Here is a 21,422-nt window from a genome sequence, read left to right as displayed (position 1 = left end):
AACAAGTGGTGAGACAGGGTACCTTTGCTTCCTGGTTTTCAAAAAAAAGCTTTCAATCTTTCACCAGTGAGTCTGATGTTACCTGTGGGCCCTTAACATATGGTCTTTATTATGGTTGAGGTAGTTCCCTTGTTCCTAGTCTACTGAATGTTCTTATCACAAAAGGGTACTGAATTTTATCAAATAATTTTTCCATATCAGTGGAAATTATTGTTTGGTTTTATACATCATTCCATTAATATGGTGTATTACATTGATTAATTTTTGTATGTTGAACCATCCTTGCATGCTAGGAATAAATCCCACTTGGTCATGCTGCATCAGCTTTTTTATCTTTTTTTTTTTTTTTTGCGGTACGTGGGCCTCTCACTGTTGTGGCCTCTCCCACTGCGGAGCACAGGCTCCGAACGCGCAGGCTCAGCGTCCATGGCTCACGGGCCCAGCCGCTCCACGGCATGTGGGATCTTCCCGGACCGGGGCACGAACCCGTGTCCCCTGCATCGGCAGGCGGACTCTCAACCACTGCGCCACCAAGGAAGCCCTACATCAGCTTTTTAATGTGTTGTTGAATTTCTTTTGCTAGTATTTTGTTGAGGATTTTTGCATCAATATTCATCAGGGATATTGGTCTTGGTTTTCTTTTCTTGTGGTATATTTGTATGATTTTGATATCAGGGCTGGCTCCATAAAATGAATATTGAAGTATTCCCTTCTCTAACTTTTTGAAAGAGCTTTGGGAAGGACTGGTATTAATTCTTCTTTAAATGTTTAGTAGAATTCTCCAGTGAAGTTATCTGGTCCTAGACTTGTCTTTGTTGAGAGGTTTTTGATTACTGATTCTATCTCCTTACTAGTTATAGATCTGTTCAGATTTTTAAATTCATAATTCAGTATTAATAGGTTGTACGTTTATAAAAATTTGCCCATTTCTTCTAGGTTATTCAATTCATTGGTGTATGAAAGTTCATAGTCTCTCTTATGATTCTTACTATTTTTATGGCATCAGTTGTAATGTCTCCTCTTTCATTTCTGGTATTTATTGCTTGAATATTCTGTTTTTGTTAGTCTAGCTAAGGGTTTGTCAATTTTGTTGATCTTTTAAAAAACCAACCTTAGTGTCTTTGAGTTTTTTCTACTGTTTTTTTCTAGTCGCTACTTAGTTTATTTCTGTTGTAATCTTTATTTTTTTCATTCCTGCTGTATCTTTGGGTTTAGCCTGTTCTAGCTCCTTGAGATATAAAATTATGTTGTTGATCTGAGATATCTCTTCTTTTTTATTTTTATTTTATTATTATTATTTTTAAAATATTTATTTATTTGCTGTATCAGGTCTTAGTTGCGGTGCGTGGGCTCTAGAGTACCCAGGCTCATTAGCTGAGGCATGGGCTTAGTTGTCCTGCAGCATGTGGGATCTCAGTTCCCTGACCAGGGTTCGAACTGGCATTCCCTACATTGCAAGACTGATTCTTAACCACTGGACCACCAGGGAAGTCCCCTCTTCTTTTTTAATGAAGGCATTTACCACTAGATATTTCCCTCTTAATAATGCTTTTCCTGCATCCTATAATTTTTGGTATATTCTGGGGATGCATCTTCTCTGGGCCTAGGCACATAATTTCCCAGTTAGAGCTTTGCCAGTTTCTTTTTCAGGAGTTTATAATCTCTTCCTCCCTCTAGTGTTTATCTGTGGTACCACAGGTTCTCTGATGCTGCAACAAGCCACTAAGCTCTTTTGTTCTCTCCAGCCCCCCAGGCATCCAAAGTATGCTGGTTCTGTTACGGCCTCAAGTCAGGGGAGACGGAAACTAATCTCTAGGGTAGCCCCTTTAAAAGTTGTAACATGGTATGCACATTCCACTCTTCTCTCCACCCCCACCCCGAAAGAGAAGTTGTGAGTTGGGTACTTTGTCCTAATCATGCTGACCTGAGCCAACCTGTCTGTGGCACTGCCAGTTTTCTGTTGCTACAAAGACCAGCTGAGCTCTCTTTAACTCTCCATGGTCTCCAGAAATTGAAAGTATGCCGATTCCCTGTCAGTGGTCAGAGTCAGGAAGGACAGATAGCAGTCCCTCAGGTAGCCCCCCAAAAGTTAGAACACTGGACACTTTCCAGTCTTTCCCTCCCAAGGGAGATACTTCCAGCTGGACTTTTCCTCCCAACCCTCCCAAGCCAGGCCAGCTTAAGGGAGGGGCTACTGTGGTTGACATGAAATGGCTTTCTTACCCGTTTTGATATGGCTATGCTTGACTGAGTTTGCCGGGGTATTGTGACTTTGTAATTGATTTCTGAAGTCCCATAAAGTTCTTTGGGTCATACACTAGTTTTAAGTTAGTGTCTCTGTGGAGGAACAGGACTAGGGCTTCCTATTCTACCTTGCTGACATCACTCCTAAAGAATTTTTTAAATGTTTATTATTTATTCAGTTTTCCTCTTTTGGTAATGACCTGCTTATATAGCTTGTCCATTTCCATACTGGAGTCTTTGCCTCTTTATGAGTGATTTCCAGGAGGCATTTCTATAGTTTGCATACTAGTCCTTTGTCTGTTTTACAAGTTGTAAATATCTTCTACGTCTGGCTGCCCTTTTCTATTTGTTAACAGCTTTTTGTTTTTATTTATTTTTAGCTGAATTTTAAGAATCAACTTTACCTATATTGGGAGTTTGGTGTGGGGTGTATGTACACACTGCATCTTATTGATTTTTGAAGTCCCCTTCAGTAATTTTTAATTCTATTATTCAAAAGATCCATTATTCAACATTCACCTCAAGGCTAAATCGAAGTCTTTACCTGACATGTAAATGATGGTAAGTGCTTTCCATGCACCCTACAGGCTCTTATTACTTTTTAAGGTATATTTTATATACCACAAAATGCACCTATTTGAAATGTACAATTCAAAGATTTTTAACAAATTACTGACTTGGACAACCATCACCATCATCACCATCATCATCATCATCATCCACTTTCAGGACATTTCCATCACCTCAAGATCTTTTGTACTCATCTGCAGGAAATCCCTGTATCTACCTCTAGTCCCAGGCAACAACTAATCTACTTTCTGTCTCTATAGTATGATTTGTCTATTCTGGACATTCTATAAGCATGGAATCATACAATATGTGGTCTTTTATGACTGGCTTCTTTCACTAAGCATTATGGTTCTTTTTTCTGCGGTACGCGGGTCTCTCACTGTTGCGGCCTCTCCCGTTGCAGAGCACAGGCTGCGGACGCGCAGGCTCAGCGGCCACGGCTCACGGGCCCAGCCGCTCCGCGGCATGTGGGATCTTCCCGGACCGGGGCACGAACCCGTGTCCCCTGCATCGGCAGGCAGACTCTCAACCACTGTGCCACCAGGGAAGCCCTAAGCATTATGTTTTTGAAGTTCATACATATTATAGCATGAATCAGGAGACTGTTCCTTTATTACTGAGGAATAGTATTCTATTGTATAGACATACTATATTTTGTTTATCCATTCATGAGTTGATGGATATTTGGGTTGCTTCCATTTTTTGTCTACTATGAATAATGCCACTTTGAACATTCATATACAAGCATTTGTGTGCTTATTAACCATTCATATATATTTTTTTGGTGATATGTATTCCAATCTTTCGTGTATTTCATAACAGGATCATTTGTCTTATTACTGGGATCTTTGTATATTCTGGGTATGAGCCCTTTATCAGATGTATGATTTGAAAATACTTTCTCACAGTCTATGACCTGTCTTTTCATTTTTTAAACAGTGGTAAAAGATAATTTTTTATTTGTTTATGAATTCATTTGCAGATGGTCCTTTGGATTGCTTCCGGTTTTGAACTATTACAAATAAAGCAGCTATGAATATATAAAATATTTGCTAATACTTACATTTTCATTTGTCATGACAATACTCAAGAGTGGAATTGGTGGGCTCAGTGGTAAGTGTATGTTTAACTTTATAATAAACCGCCACACTGTTTACCAAAGTAGTCACCCCACTTCACATTCTTAAAAACAGTGTCTGAGAAATCCAGTAGTTCCATATCCTTTCCAACACATGCTAATGTGAGTGCTTTAAATTTTAGTCATTTGAGGGAGTGTATAGTGGTATCACATTTGTTTTTTTTCTTGTTTAATTTTTTTTATTCTGGTAAAACACACATAATAGTTATCATTTTAACCATTTACAAGTGGTAACCATTCCATGGTATTAAATACATTCACCTTCTGTCACCACAGTCTATACCCAGAGTTTTAATCATCCCCAACATTAACTATGTACCTATGAAACAATAATTCCATTTCCTCAAACCCCTGATAACCTCTATTCTGTTTCCTACCTCTATACCTTTGATTATTCTAGGTACCTTATACAAGTGGAATCATATAATATTTGTCCTTCTGTGGCTGGCTTATTTCACAAAGCATGATGTTTCTAAGGTCCACCCACATTCTTGATATGTAAAAGATTTTTTCCTTTTTATGGCTGAATAGTATTCTTTTATATTTATATACCACGTTTTATCTGTTCACCTGTTGATGGGCACTTGGTTGTCTCCACCTTTTGGCTATTGTGAACAATGCTGCTATGAACATTGGTTTACCGGTATCTGTTCAAATCCCTGCTTTCAATTTTTTGGAATATATACCAAAGAGTGGAATGGCTAGGACTTATGGAAATTCTATGCTTAACTTTTTGAGGAACTGCCAAACTGTTTTCCACAAGGGCTGCACCACTTTACACTCTCATCAGCTATGTATAAGGGTTCTACTTACTCCACATCCTTGCCAACATTTGTCATTTTCCATTTTGTTTGTTCGTTTTTTAAATTATAGCCATCCTACTAGGTATGTTGTGGTATACCACTGTGATTTTAATTTGCACTTCCATAATTAGTAATTTTAAGCATTTTTTAATGTGCTTATTGGATAGCTGTACATCTTTGGAGGAGTGTCAATCAAGTCTCTTACCCATTTTTTTTTTTTTTTGCAGTACGTGGGCCTCTCACTGTTGTGGCCTCTCCCACTGCGGAGCACAGGCTCTGGACACACAGGCTCAGCGGCCACGGCTCATGGGCCCAGCCGCTCCGCGGCATGTGGGATCTTCCCGGACCGGGGCACAAACCCGTGTCCCCTGCATCGGCAGGCAGACTCTCAACCACTGCGCCACCAGGGAAGCCCTCTTACCCATTTTTGAACTGAGTTTTTTCTTGTTGTTGAGGTTTAGGAGTTCTTTTTATAGTCTGGATATTAGTCCCTTATCAGATATATCATTCCCAAATGTTTTCACTCACTTACTAAGTGTTGGCTTAATATTAATGAAATCCAATTTATCTACTTTTGCTTTGTTTCTTGTGCTTTTGGTGTCATATTCCAAAAATCCCTGCCAAATCTAATGTCATGAAGATTTTTCTCCCGTGTTTTCATCTAAGAGTTTTATAGTTTATTTTAAGGGGTTAAATGCAAAGGATTCCTAAAGGCTGAGGGCAAAGACCATTTCTGATAGAGCTTTAATTTCCAATAGCTTTACCAAAAAAATGTCACAAATTTCTTTGGCCCCCAGATTCTCTTAATGAGTTGTTAAAAATGAAATGTTCACCAATAAAAACAACTTTGAATTCCTTCATATAGTGAAGAAACATTTTGTAATATGATTAATTGCCTTTAAATCTGTCTGAATCTGTTTGATTTGCTTAGTCTAGATTTTGGAATATTATGTTTCTTAAAATAGGTTATTTGTGTACATCAAATATCTATCGCCTTGTAAATATTCTGGTCGTGTTTGTGTGTGTCTGAACGATACACACTCGCACTGAGCTGCATGCTTCTTCCTCTTGTGTCCCATACTGCATATGTGGGGCTTTTTACTCAATGGGTGCCCAAGAGTCATTGCATGATCTACTTACTGACCTGAGAGTTGAGAGAATAGTAATTAAAAAAAGAAAATTTGTATAACTTACCATTTTGCCATGTATCCCCTGAAAATAACCTCTCCACATAGAATACAACCATAACTATGAACATGCATTTCCTAAGAATTATAAAATTTTTCTCTTATAACCAAACTGATACATTTTGAAACTTAAGAATAGGGATGTTTAGTTTAACACCTACCGCCTTTGAGTGTTAAATCCATTAAGATGATTCTCTCTGAGTTCAGACACTAATGATAAAACCATCTGTAAAACAAAATCAGTTTCAGGTTAACTCACGCTGCAAACAGGATTACATCAGTTCTATTTTTCTTGATGTGAGTGATACTTCCGTTGAGATTCCCTACTCTCTTTCCCCACCAATCCGTTCCTTGTCTTACTTTGTCAAAGCAGTGCCGAGTCACATTTACTAATAACCTGGATTTTATGTTTAATGTCTGTTACTCCATATTCTGATGTAAGCAAATGAATAATAGACAAGTCATTAATTTCCCCCAAATTAAAACCAAGCCTGTTAAAAATAAAACCATGTTAGAGTTAGCTTACTTTTTTCCTTTCTTAACTTAGTTCTTTATTTTTTTTAAATGTTATTCATGTATAAAGCTTCCAAAAGACAGGAATAGTTAATAAACATTAAAAATCTCATAACATTTTTTAGAAGAGCTATGTTAAGACCATAAGTTAAAATTTCTTGAATTTGGTTAAAATTTAAGGTAGACGAAATCACAGCTTTAATACTAAGATGTAAATATATAATACTATTTACAAGATTGTTATTATTGAATATTTTGCTTTAACATAAAATTCCTATCAGGTTATTTTTAAATACGAAATTCATCCAACAGTAAAAGGCTGTGTTTATATTGGTTAAGGAAATCTTTTCTCCCAAAAATCTTTGACAGAATAAATGAGATGTATGTGTTAAGGGACAGAGAGGTTGGTTGATTTAGAATAACCTCTCCTGGTTTCCTTCTTCTTTCTCATAATCTCCCATCTCACATTTTTTCCTTACATGGTCATAAGTCCACCCAAGGTAAGAAGAGATAAACATAGAAAAGTTAAACATCTCTCCTGGAGGACTGAAATATTTCCATTCACCTTTTTTTCAGATGGTACATTAAGCAATGAAAATTTCAATACTAATAAATTAAAAATACTCACATTTTTAAGTAAACCAGGATAGTAATCTGTGGGTGCATACCCAAGAACTTGAGTAAAAAGATCAACTTCTTTTATATTAAATCTGAATGTGGAAAGTATATGAGATAACAACCCCTAAAAAACATAAACAGAAAGAGAAAAAGGTCTTAAAAATGAATGTAAGTCCCCATTATATATAATGCCTAGAATCTGGGTCATTTGCAAATGGGGTGGTCTCTATGAAACGAATAACTTAATTTGTCCAAATAACTCAGGTCACTTTGATTCAGGTATAAAGAAGAAATAAGTTAGTGATAAAATTATTACATTAAGTAAATTTAAACAAATACTAACAGTGAAAAAAATGTATAACTAATGAACAGTGCTTTCACCATATTAAAAATGTGGTCTTTACTGTTTTCAAACTCAGTAAAATATTTTTATCAGAGTAGAGATGATAATTTAATACATAAAAAGGAATGCACCACAAATCACAAAGGAAAGATTATGCAATAAATGGTGCTAGGAAAACTATTTGAAAAAAATTAGATTCTCGCCTTACGTTATTTATTAAAATATACTTGAATTTACTGTAAATTAAAGAGATCAATGTAAAACTGAAATAAAATAATAAACAAGAAGAAAATACAAGTACTTTTCACATGTCTGAATGGGGAAGAACTCTGTAAACTGAAAATCAAGGAAGCAAATCACTGATCATTTTAAATGAAAAAACAAAAAAACTCTTGTGTTTTCCAGCGAATAATATAAGCACAAAACTATGAAGAATATTAACAACAAATAATACAGACAAATGTAATCAAATCAGTGTGCAAAATACCATATGACAAATACTAAGAGCATAAAAAAGGAGTATGAACAGATAATTTCTAAGACAAAACACAAATGCCTAAGAAACACATGGATAAATGTTCAGCCTCATAATCAAAAAGGCAAATTTAAATATCAACATAACGTTTTCCATTAAATGAATTAAAGACTTTTAAAGACATGAATACCTAAAGCTAATCTGGGTTCTCTGAAACAGGTACTCTGTGTGAGGTATTGGAAAAATACAAATGGGATCCACACATCACTGCTATTGTGAACTGCACAAAGGCACCTATAGAGTGTAAGCAAGTATAACACAAACCATACCCACCCCCATGCTTGGACTGCCAGGGCTATGTCTGCCTAGATGTTTGTAACGTGAAGACACCTTATAGGTTGGTAGAGGCCTACTTTATAGAAAACAACTTGAGAGTGTATATTAAAGGTTTTAAAAGCATTCAGAGCTTTTAACATACATTTAAGGAAATAAATCCAAATATCATGATGGGGATTATGCTCAAAGATGTTCACTACAGTGTTATTTCTCATAGTAAAAAACGTCTAACAGCAGGGAATGATTAATTTATAATACCCTCAATACCATGGCTCACTGTAAGCCATTAAAATGCTTATAAAGAATTTATGACAGCATTTTAAATGGTTATAATGTTAAATGAAGAAAGGAAGATGCAAAATTGTATACACAGAAATGATTTTATCAATATAAAAATAATCCAGGGGCTTCCCTGGTGGTGCAGTGGTTGAGAGTCCGCCTGCCGATGCAGGGGACACGGGTTCGTGCCCCGATATGGGAAGATCCCACATGCCGCAGAGTGGCTGGGCCCGTGAGCCATGGCCGCTGTACCTGCACGTCTGGAGCCCATGCTCCGCAATGGGAGAGGCCACAACAATGAGAGGCCCGCGTACCACAAAAAAAATAATAATAATAAAAAGAAAAAAAAGAAAAACAACCCTGTACCTTAATACTCAGCGTTGGCAAAGATGTGGTAAGGGGCACTCCATTGCTGTTGGATACACAATTTTTTTTTAAATAAATAAATTTATTATTTATTTATTTATTTACTTATTTATTTTTGGCTGTGTTGGGTCTTCGTTGCTGCGCATGGGTTTTCTCTAGTTGCGGCGAGTGGGGGCTACTCTTCTGTTGTGGTGGGCTGGCTTCTCATTGAGGTGGCTTCTCTTGTTGCAGTGCACGGGCTCTAGGTGCACAGGCTTCAGTAGTTGTGGCACACAGGCTTAGCTGCTCCACGGCATGTGGGATCTTCCCAGATCAGGGCTCGAACCCGTGTCTCCTTCATTGGTAGGCGGATTCTTAACCACTGCGCCACCAGGGAAGTCCTGGGAGCACAAATTTGTAAAGCCTTCCTGGGAAGTCACTTGATGATATGTAACCGAAGCATTAAAATTCATATCCTTTTATCCAGTAATTTGATTTCCAAAAATATATCCTAAGGAAAGATTTAGGTTCATGACAGTATTACTTATAACAGTGAAAAACTAGAAGCAACCAAAGCACCCAACAACATTGGATTGGTTGAATCCATCTTGGTTTATCCAACAGCATGAATCACATTGTAAAAAAGATATTTAATGACATAGGAAAAGACAATGTAACATTAGTTTGAAAATCAAGGTGTAAAAACTGTATATTCAATGTGATATTAATTTTATATGCAAAAAAATACTAGGAAGAAACATGACAGTTAACATATATTATTTCTGGGAGTGATTTAAAATTTCTTCTTTATACCACCTGTATTTCCAAAGTTTCTACAATTACCATATCTTACTTTTTATCATAAAAAAATGTTTTGTAAAATGCAATTATGTGCTTTAACTTAAGTGTTTTTTCTCATAATTCCCTAATACAAATTGCTATGAAGGGACACAAGAGTTTTATCCCTGGATGAAATAAGCATAAGTCCTAGAAACAACATATTGAGGCCTGGCTATGGTTACATAACTTCAAAACAGACACCTTAAACTTTAGACCTACAAATCTCTCTTTTAAAGTAAACTTAAAAATTGATAAGTACTTCTCATCGCTAAGAATAATATTTCTTACTGCCATCTAGTGGCAAACATTCTGAAGAAAAAACCATTAAAGATTCTGTAGGCACTGGCCCTTGGACAAAAATTAATTCCTACAGTCACACAATAATTGACTCATTTTAAAATGCTGACAAAGAAATCTTGGAAATCTTCTACTCCAACCCCCTCATTTTACTGATGAGGAAGTGAGCTTCTAAATACATAAATCATTATCTACAAAAAGATGTGCATGTATATGAATAGGCTCCGATTTGAAAGGCATAAAGAAAATGTGCAAATGCAACACGCTGACTAGTGATCTAAAATCCTTCAAGCGTGGAAAGTGCAGGAACCAACACAGCTGTGCATAAAACATTTTAAGCCCAATTTTGATTCATGTATGAGTCTGAACTCTGCTAATGTTTGAAAAGCCACTTAAAACTGCTTACACCAGGGGGCTTCCCTGGTGGTGCAGTGGTTGAGAATCTGCCTGCTAATGCAGGCGACACAGGTTTGAGCCCTGGTCTGGGAGGATCCCACATGCCGCGGAGCAACTAGGCCCGTGAGCCACAACTACTGAGCCTGCGCATCTGGAGCCTGTGCTCTGCAACAAGAGAGCAGGTGATAGGGAGAGGCCCGCGCACCGCGATTAAGAGTGGCCCCCGCTTGCCACAACTAGACAAAGCCGTCGCACAGAAACGAAGACCCAACACAGCAAAAATAAATAATTAAGCTCCTACCCCCAACATCTTGTTTAAAAAAACAAACAAAAAAAACCAAAAAAAAAAAAAAAAAAGCTGCTTATACCATGAAAGTGAACTTTTGAGAAGAAAAGTTTTAAATAAATCAGGGGAAAGTCCATTTCCCTTGTTTTCAGGTGTTCTTTCTTGTCCTAGTCTCATTGTATCCACTCCATCTTGTAACAGGCAGCACATTCACAGGCGGGTTAGTAAAGCTGGAGCTATGAGGCTGTGGTTTGGCGCAGGGTATGGGTGTGGAAGAAGGGCTGTGGTTTATACTTAGGCAAAGGGTTAGGAGAGCCAAATTGTGGTCAATACTCTTGAACTGAGACAGAGCACATATTTTATACTTCTCCAAACAATTTCTTCATCTGATCATTAAAGTCCTTTAGAATTTCCACCACTTTGGTCTCTACTACATCTATCTCTTTACACATAATATAAATAAAAACTTTGGTAAACAAGGATCCCTTATTCATTCATTCATTCATCAACAAACATATATTAAGTATGATCTGCATTCAAGCCACTCTACCAGGGCTATTGTGATAAGAAGCCCCCTACAATCTGATGAAGGGAGAGAGATGGAAATATCCGTAATACAAGACAAAACGCACTAAGTGCTATAATGAAGGGGTAAGACAATCACTGTGGAAACAGAGGAAGTAATGATTAATTCTAACTGTAGGGTTTCAGAGTGCTCCCAGAGATGATGACTTCTGAGCTGATTCTGACAGCTAGGGAAGGAGAGAAAGAGAGAGGAGAAGGAGGTATAGGAAAGAGAGGGTGTGTAATGATGGCTGCGCTAGACGGAGAAAAATGACTAGAGGGATTAGAGAAGGGCGGTGGAAAAGCAGCCATGGTGTGTGGGCAAAGACATGGGAAATGTTCCTGTAACCCCTACTACTCCAATCCTTCACTGGATTCCTAAGCATAGCCTCCCCTACAGGGCCTCAGCCTACCTGGTCAAACTTACTTCTCCCGAGGAGGGACCTTCAAGATTGTGGAGGAGTAAGATGTGGAGATCACCTTCCTCCCCACAAATACATCAATAATACATCTATATGTGGAACAACTACTGAGCACCTACTGAACGCTGACAGAAAACCTCAGACTTCCCAAAAGGCAAAAAATTCCCCATGTACCTGGGTAGGGCAAAAAGGAAAACAGAGGCAAAAGAATAGGGATGGGACCTGCACCTCGGGGAGGGAGCTGTGAAGGAGGAAAAGTTTCCACACACTAGGAAGTCCCTTCACTGGCAGAGATGGGGAGTGGGTGGGGGGGGAAGCTTTGGGGCCACGGAGGAGAGCGCAGCAACAGGGGTGCAGAAGGCAAAGCGGAGAGATTCCTGCACAGAGGATCGGTGCCGACCAGCACTCACCAGCCTGAGAGGCTTGTCTGCTCATCCGCCAGGACGGGTGGGGGCTGGGAGCTAAGGCTCCGGCTTCGTGAACACAGCCTGAAGGGGGCTAGTGCGCCACAGCTGGGCGGGAGGGAGTCCGGGAAAAGGTCTGGACGTGCCTAAGAGTCAGGAGACCATTGTTTCAGGGTGCGTGAGGAGAGGGGATTCAGAGCACTGCCTAAACGAGGTCCAGAGATGGGTGTGAGCCACGACTATCAGCGCGGACCCCAGAGACGGGCATGAGACACAAAGGCTGATGCTGCATCCACCAAGGAGCCTGTGTGCGAGCACAGGTCACTATCCACACCTCCCCTCCCGGGACCCTGTGCAGCCCGCCACTGCCAGGGTCCCGTGATCCAGGGACAACTTCCCCAGAAGAACACACGGCGCGCCTCAGGCTGGTGCAACGTCATGCTGGCCTCTGCCGCCGCAGGCTCGCCCCGCATGCCGTACCCCTCCCTCCCCCTGGCCTGAGTGAGCCAGACCCCCCTAATCAGCCGCTACTTTAAGCCCGTCCTGCCTGGGCGGGAACAGACGCTCTCAGGCGACCTACGTGCAGAGGCAGGGCCCAATCCAAAGCTGAACCCCGGGAGCTGTGCGAACAAAGAAGAGAAAGGGAAATCTCTCCCAGCAGCCTCAGGAGCAGCAGATTAAATCTCCACAATCAACTCGATGTACCCTGCATCTGTGGAATACCTGAATAGACAATGAACGATCCCAAAATTAAGGTGGTTGACTTTGGGAGCAACTGTGGACTTGGGGTTGGCTTTCTGCATCTAATTTTGTTTCTGGTGTTATGTTTATTTTAGTTTAGTATTTAGAGCTTATATTATCATTGGTAGATTTGTTTATTGATTTGGTTGCTCTCTTTTTTTTTTTTAATATACATATATATTTTCCTTTTTTTCTTTTTGTGAGTGTGTATCTGTATGCTTCTTTTTGTCATTTTGTCTGTATAGCTTTGCTTTTATCATTTGTCCTAGGGTTCTGTCTGTCAGGTTTCTTTTGTTTTTTTTTAAGTATACAGTGTGCTCTTCTTATTTACTTATTTTTGGCTGCACTGGGTCTTTGTTGCTGCGGGCAGGCCTTCTCCAGTTGCAGTGAGTGGGGGCCGCTCTTTGTTGCAGTGCGCAGGCTTCTTGTTGCAGTGCGTGGGCTTCTCACTGTGGTAGCTTCTCTGGTTGCGGAGCACGGGCTCCAGGGGCAGGGGCTTCAGTAGCTGAGGCAGGCGGGCTCTATAGTTTGGCTCATGGGCTCTAGAGCGCAGGCTCAGTAGTTGTGGAGCACGGGCCTAGCTGCTCCATGGCATGTGTGATCTTCCCAGACGAGGGCTTGGACCCGTGTACCCTGGATTGGCAGGCAGAATGTTAACCACTGCGCCACCAGGGAAGCCGGGCACTCTTTTATACGTTTGCAAATTTCTTTCCTATATGGCTTGAAAGAAGACAGCTGGATTCTTGTATTTACTTCTGCATTTAATTTGTTGCAATATGTTTTTTTTGGTTGAACTATATGGAGAGTCTAGCCCCACAGAGATATGTAGTTTTAAAACGCAGGAGTATTTTAATAGCTTCTTCACACAATTACACATATTCTCCTTTGATATTACACCAAAATTTATCAAGCGCTGCTCACCCTTTTTCCTGCAAGCCTATCTAGGAATGTAGGTAGAGCTGCCTGCCATAGGTCTAGGGGGTGATGGGTGGTTTCTACCATGAGAAGGGCTGAAATTATCCACAATTTACTGGCCAAGCCTTACCCTGAAAGCTGAAAGTCCTCAAAGAAACTTTTACCTTTTGTCCGAGGGTTCTGTCTGTCTGATTTTTTGTGTTTTTTTCTGTTTTTGTATAGTTTTTAGTGCTTGTTATCATTGGTGGATTTGTTTTTTGGTTTGGTTGTTCTTTTTTTTTATTACTTTCTTATTTTTTTATGTTTAATAATATTTAAATTTTTTATTTTAATAACTTTTATTGCTTCCTTTCTTTCTTTCTTTCTTTTTCTCCCTTTTCTTCTGAGCTGAGTGGCTGACAGGGAATTGGTGCTCTGGCCGTCTGTCAGGCCTGAGCCTCTGAAGTGGGAGAGCCAAGTTCAGGCCACTGACACACCAGAGACTTCCTGGCCCCATGTTATATCAAGCGATGAAAGCTCTCCCAGAGATCTCCATCTCAACGGTAAGACCCAGCTCCACTCAACAACAAGCAAGCTACAGTGCTGGACACCCTATGCCAAACAACTAGCAAGACAGGAACACAACTCCACCCATTAGAAGAGAGGCTGCCTAAAATCATACTAAGTTCACAGACACCACAAAACACACCACTGGATGCGGTTCTGCCCACCAGAAGACAAGATCCAGCATCATCCACCAGAACACAGGCAACAGTCCCCTCCACCAGCAAACCTACACAACCCTCTGAAGCAAGCTTAGCCACTGGGGGCAGACACCAAAAATAACGGGAACTACCGAACTGCAGCCTGCAAAAAGGAGACCCCAAACACAGTAAGATAAGTAAAATGAGAAGACAGAAAAACACACAGCAGATGAAGGAGCAAGATAAAAAACCACCAGACCTAACAAATGAAGAGAAAATAGGAAGTCCACCTGAAAAAGAATTCAGAATAATGATAGTAAAGATGATCCAAAATCTTGGAAATAGAATAGACAAAATGCAAGAAACATTTAACAAGGACCTAGTAGAACTACAGATGAAACAAACAACGATGAACAACACAATAAATGAAATTAAAAATACTCTAGATGGGTTCAATAGCAGAATAACTGAGGCAGAAGAACAGATAAGTGACCTGGAAGATAAAGTAGTGGAAATAACTACTGCAGAGCAGAATAAAGAATGAAAAGAACTGAGGACAGTCTCAGAGACCTCTGGGACAACATCAAACACACCAACATTCGAATTACAGGGGTTCCAGAAGAAGAAGACAAAAAGAAAGGGACTGTGAAAATATTTGAAGAGATTATAGTTGAAAACTTCCCTAATATGGGAAAGGAAATAGTCAGTCAAGTCCAGGAACCGCAGAGAGTCCCATACAGGATAAATCCAAGGAGAAACACGCCAAGACACATATTAATCAAACTATCAGAAATTAAATACAAAGAAAAAATATTAAAAGCAGCAAGGGAAAAGCAACAAATAACATACAACAGAATCCCCATAAGGTTAACAGCTGATCTTTCAGCAAAAACTCTGCAAGCCAGAAGGGAGTGGCAGGACATACTTAAAGTGATGAAAGGGCAAAACCTACAACAAAGATTACTCTACCCAGCAAGGATCTCCTTCAGATTTGACAGAGAAATTAAAACCTTTCCAGACAAGCAAAAGCTAAGAGAAATCAGCGCCACCAAACCAGCTTTGCTACAAATGCTAAAGGAACTTCTCTAGGCAGGAAACATAAGAGAAGGAAAAGACCTACAATAACAAATGCAAAACAATTAAGAAAATGGTAAGAGGAACATACATATCAATAACTACCTTAAATGTAAATGGATTAAATGCTCCAACCAAAAGACTGCCTGAATGGATACAAAAACAAGACCCGTATATATGCTGTCTACAAGAGACCCACCTCAGACCTACGGACACGCACAGGCTGAAAGTGAGGGGATGGAAAAAGATATTCCATGCAAATGGAAATCAAAAGAAAGCTGATGTAGCAACTCTCATATCAGACAAAATAGACTTTAAAATAAAAGCTATTACAAGAGACAAAGAAGGACACTACATAATGATCAAGGGATCGACCCAAGAAGATATACAACAATTGTAAATATTTATGTACGCAACACAGGAGCACCTCAACACATAAGGCAAATGCTAACAGCCATAAAAGGGGAAATCGACAGTAACACAATAATAGTAGGGGACTTAAACAACCCATTTTCACCAATGGACAGATCATCCAAAATGAAAATAAATAAGAAAACACAAGCTTTAAATGATACATTAAAAAAGATGGACTTAATTGATATTTATAGGACATTCCATCCAAAAACAACAGAATACACTTTCTTTTCAAGTGCTCATGGAACATCCTCCAGGAGAGATCATAGATTGGGTCACAAATCAAGCCTTGGTAAATTTAAGAAACTTGAAATCATATCAAGTATCTTTTCCGACCACAACGCTATGAGACTAGATATCAATTACAGGAAAAAGTATGTAAAAAATATAAACACATGGAGGCTAAACAATACACTACTAAATAACCAAGAGATCACTGAAGAAGTCAAAGAGGACAACAAAAAATACCTAGAAACAAATGACAAGATGATGACTCAAATCCTATGGGATGCAGCAAAAGCAGTTCTAGGAGGGAAGTTTATAGCAATACAATCCTATCTCAAGAAACAAGAAACATTTCAAATAGACAACCTAATCTTACACCTAAAGCAATTAGGGAAAGAAGAACAAAAAAACGCCAAAGTTAGCAGAAGGAAAGAAATCATAAAGATCAGATCAGAAATAAATGAAAAAGAAACAAAGGAAACAACTGCAAAGATCAATAAAACTAAAAGCTGGTTCTTTGAGAAGATAAACAAAATTGATAAACCATTAGCCAGACTCATCAAGAAAAAAAGGGAGAAGACTGAAATCAATAGAATTAGAAATGAAAAAGGAGAAGTAACAACTGACACTGCAGAAATACAAAGGATCATGAGAGATTACTACAGGCAACTCTATGCCAATAAAATGGACAACCTGGAAGAAATGGCCAAATTCTTAAAAAAGCACAACCTTCCAAGACTGAACCAGGAAGAAATAGAAAATATAAACAGACCAATCACAAGCACTGAAAATGAAACTGATTAAAAATCTTCCAACAAACAAAAGTCCAGGACCAGATGGCTTCACAGGCGAATTCTATTAAACATTTAGAGAAGAGTTAACACCTATCCTTCTCAAACTCTTCCAAAATATAGCAGAGGGAGGAACACTCCTAAACTCATTATACGAGGCACCGTCACCCTGATACCAAAACCAAAGATGTCACAAAAAAAGAAAACTACAGGCCAATATCACTGATGAACATAGATGCATAAATTCCTCAACAAAATACTAGCAAACAGAATCCAAGAGCACATTAAAGGGATCATACACTATGATCAAGTGGGGTTTATCCCAGGAATGCAAGGATTCTTCAATAGATGCAAATCAATCAACGTGATACACCATATTAACAAACTGAAGGAGAAAAACCATATGATCATCTCAACAGATGCAGAAAAAACTTTCAACAAAATTCAACACCCATTTATGATAAAAACCATCCAGAAAGTAGGCACACTCAACATAATAAAGACCATCTGTGACAAATGCACAGCCAGCATCATTCTGAATGGGAAAAACTGAAACCATTTCCACTAAGATCAGGAACAAGACAAGGTTGCCCACTCTCACCACTATCATCCAACATAGTTTTGGAAGTTTTAGCCACAGAAATCAGAGAATAAAAAGAAATAAAAGGAATCCAAATTGGAAAAGGAGAGGTAAAACTGTCACTGTTTGCAGATGACATGATACTATACATAGAGAATCCTAAAAATGCCACCAGAAAAGTACTAGAGCTAATCAATGAATTTGGTAAAGTAGCAGGATAAAAAATTAATGCACAGAAATCTCTTGCATTCCTATAAACTAATGATGAAAAATCTGAAAGAGAAAATAAGGATACACTCCCATTTACCATGGCAACAAAAGGAATAAAATACCTAGGAATAAACCTACCTAAGGAGAGAAAAGACCTGTATGCAGAAAACTATAAGACACTGATGAAAGAAATTAAAGATGATACAAACAGATGGAGAGATATACCATGTCCTTGGATTGGAAGAATCAGCATTGTGAAAATGACTATACTCCCCAAAGCAATCTACAGATTCAATGCAATTCCTATCAAACTACCAATGGCAATTTTTCACAGAACTAGAACAAAAAATTTCACAATTTGCATGGAAACACAGAAGACCCTGAAGAGCCAAAACAATCTTGAGAAAGAAAAACGGAGTTGGAGGAATCAGGCTCCCTGACTTCAGACTATACTACAAAGCTACAGTAATCAAGACAGTATGGTACAGTCACAAAAACAGAAATATAGATCAATGGAACAGGACAGAAAGCCCAGATATAAACCCTCACACATATGGTCACCTTATCTTTGATAAAGGAGGCAAGAACATACAATGGAGAAGAGACAGTCTCTTCAGTAAGTGGTGCTGGGAAAACTGGGCAACTATGTGTGAAAGAATGAAAGTAGAACACTCCCTAACATCATACACAAAAATAAACTGGATTAAACACCTAAATGTAAGGCCAGACACTATCAAACTCTCAGAGGAAAATATAGGCAGAACACTCTAGGACATATATCACAGCAAGATCCTCTCTGACCCGCCTCCTAGAGAAATCGAAATAAAAACAAAAATAAACAAATGGGACCTAATGAAACTCAAAAGCTTACGCACAGCAAAGGAAACGTATAAACAAGACAAGAAGACAACCCTCAGAATGGGAGGAAATATTTGCAAACGGAGCAACTGACAAAGGATTAATCTCCAAAATATATAAACAGCTCATGCAGCTCAATATCAAAACAACAAACAACCCAATCCAAAAATGGGCAGAAGACCTAAATAGACATTTCTCCAAAGAAAATATACAGATGGCCAACAAACACATGAAAAGATGCTCAACAGCACTAATCATTAGAGAAATGCAAATCAAAACTACAATGAGATATCACCTCAGAATGGTCAGAATGGCCATCATCAAAAAATTTACAAACAATAAATCCTGGAGAGGGTGTGGAGAAAAGGGAACCCTCTTGCACTGTTGGATGGGAATGTAAATTGATACAGCCACTATGGAGAACAGTATGGAGGTTCCTTAAAAAACTAAAAATAGAACTACCATATGGCCCAGCAATCCCACTACTGGGCATACACCCTCAGAACACCATAATTCAAAAAGAGTCATGTACCAAAATGTTCACTGCAGCACTATCTGCAGGAGCCAGGACATGGAAGGAACTTAAGTGTCCAATGACAGATGAATGGATAAAGAAGATGTGGCACTGGGCTTCCCTGGTGGTGCAGTGGTTGAGAGTCCGCCTGCCGATGCAGGGGACACGGGTTCGTGCCCCAGTCTGGGAGAATCCCACATGCCGTGGAGCAGCTGGGCCTGTGAGCCATGGCCGCTAAGCCTGCATGTCCGGAGCCTGTGCTCCACAACGGGAGAGGCCACAGCAGTGAGAGGCCCGCATACCGGAAAAAAAATAAATAAAAAAGAAGATGTGGCACATATATACAGTGGAATATTACTCAGCCCTAAAAAGAAACGAAATTGAGTTATTTGCAGTGAGGTGGATGGGCCTAGAGACTGTCATACAGAGTGAAGTGAGTCAGAAAGAGAAAACCGAATACCGTATGCTAACACATAGTTATGGAATCTAAAAAAAAAAAAAAAAGGTTCTAATAAACCTAGGGGCAGGACAGGAATAAAGACGCAGATGTAGAGAATGGACTTGAGGACACGGAGAGGGGGAAGTGTAAGCTGGGGCGAAGTGAGAGAGTGGCATTGACAAATATACACTACCAAATATAAAGTAGATAGCTAGTGGGAAGCAGCTGCATAGCACAGGGAGATCACCTCGGTGCTCTGTGTCCCCCTAGAGGGGTGGCATAGCGAGGGTGGGAGGGAGACACAAGAGGGAGGGGATATGGGGATATATGTATACATATAGCTGATTCACTTTGTTATACAGCAGAAACTAACACACCATTGTAATGCAATTATACTCCAATAATGATGTTTTAAAAAACCCACAAAACTTATTTCTCCCAATCTTTCTCTTTGATCCCTGTGATTTGGTAACATCAGACTCGCTGCTGGTCTCCAGACTCACCCAGCCCTTTCCCACTGCCATACCATTTCTTTCTCCTGAGAAACCCAAGAACCCTCACTCATCTCTAGCTGCCAAAGGTATACCAATCTTTCAAAATCCATCTTTCTCCAAGATTCCTCTTCCAGTTCCCAACAGTATGAGATAGAATTCTCCTGAAATCTCCACGGTATCCTATTCGTATTTCTCTCGCAATGCCTTCCAAGTTCTGCCTTGTAGTTATATTTCCCCATTCTACTCGTTAGCACACAGGCTCTCCAAGGAAAAGACTGTCTTACTAATATTTATATTCTTTAGAGCAACTGTTAATTTGCCCTTGGCATTTCAATAAACCTTAGCTGAATCAAACTCCTTAGAATGAATCGCTCATTTACACTCATTGAACAATAGAATTATTGCAGGATTCCTTTGTGACCTCATTACAGTACAAAATGATAAATCTTTTCACAATTTCCTAAGTTTTAGTCCATGAAATACCCACATAATAATACTGGAAAAAAACATTACATTGCTATGTATTTTTATTTCAAAGAGTATTACTTAATTTCATAACACTGACTGGAACCTGGCACATTGAGGTGGATGTGATTTCATTGAATAAAAAACTGCTTTGGTGCAGCTCTGCCTGTGGCAACCTATGAGTATGCAACAGTATTAGAGCACCCAGAAGGGACAGGAGAATCAGTAAGTAGCAAGGACCATCTTTGCTGAAAGGGGCACTGGAAAATTACAAAATTATCTCAGATATGCTTAAATAAAAATTATACATTTGAAAAACATTTTTTTCCCCAGCAAACCCAAATAAGAAAACAAACCTTTTGTTAGTTCAATCCAATTTATTCAATTATTCTTGGCCCAAAAATTTAATCCTCGAGGTACAGCACAACATGTTTAATCTTCTCTTTTCTCAAGCTTTCACAGAAGTATCTGGTGTATTCAGACCTTGGCCAGCAGAGATGCTGCCATTTTGAATATTTGGCAGGTTCTTTAACCATATGAAATATCTGTGCCCAAACACTGAATTAGTCATTTTCTTTTTCATGTTTCCATGACATTTTATGTAAATATCTAATAAAACATTTATATTCTTATTCTGAAATTGTTTATTTACTTAAGCAATATTAAAATTCCCAAATTAATAAATCACTGCTAAGTGATTTAGATTTTTCTAAATTAGACACCATAGTGAAAATTGTCTAATTTTCTTAATAACACAATCTTAAATTATCATTTCTCCCTGCCAACAAAGGCAATCTAGAAACTAGACCAACATGTAAGCATCAACTAAATATATTACTTCACTGAAAAAAAAGTTGCCCTCTATAAAGTACTAAAATGGCAAGAAATGCTCTGTGCACAGCACTACATAACAAAACAAGAAAGAAGACAAGTGTTATAAAACTTAAAAAAACACATAG

At 38.9% G+C, this 21,422-nt stretch overlaps 1 protein-coding gene across 1 annotated transcript in view; it reads right to left on the bottom strand.

Annotated features, from left to right (window-relative positions):
- The window catches only part of FANCC (FA complementation group C), a 174,851-nt gene that overhangs the window by 69,160 nt on the left and 84,269 nt on the right, over positions 1-21,422 (bottom strand). Inside the window, exons 4-5 of the mRNA XM_065879434.1 lie at positions 7,084-7,197; positions 6,104-6,168 (exon numbers count right to left, since the gene is read on the bottom strand). Of these exons, the coding sequence (XP_065735506.1) occupies positions 6,104-6,168; positions 7,084-7,197 (179 nt within the window). The remainder of the gene's footprint in view (positions 1-6,103; positions 6,169-7,083; positions 7,198-21,422) is intronic.

Source organism: Phocoena phocoena, chromosome 6 (genome assembly GCF_963924675.1).
Source record: "Phocoena phocoena chromosome 6, mPhoPho1.1, whole genome shotgun sequence".
Lineage (NCBI taxonomy): Eukaryota > Metazoa > Chordata > Mammalia > Artiodactyla > Phocoenidae > Phocoena > Phocoena phocoena.
Note: the sequence above shows the minus strand (reverse complement) of the source record. Positions and strands in the feature narration are given on the sequence as shown.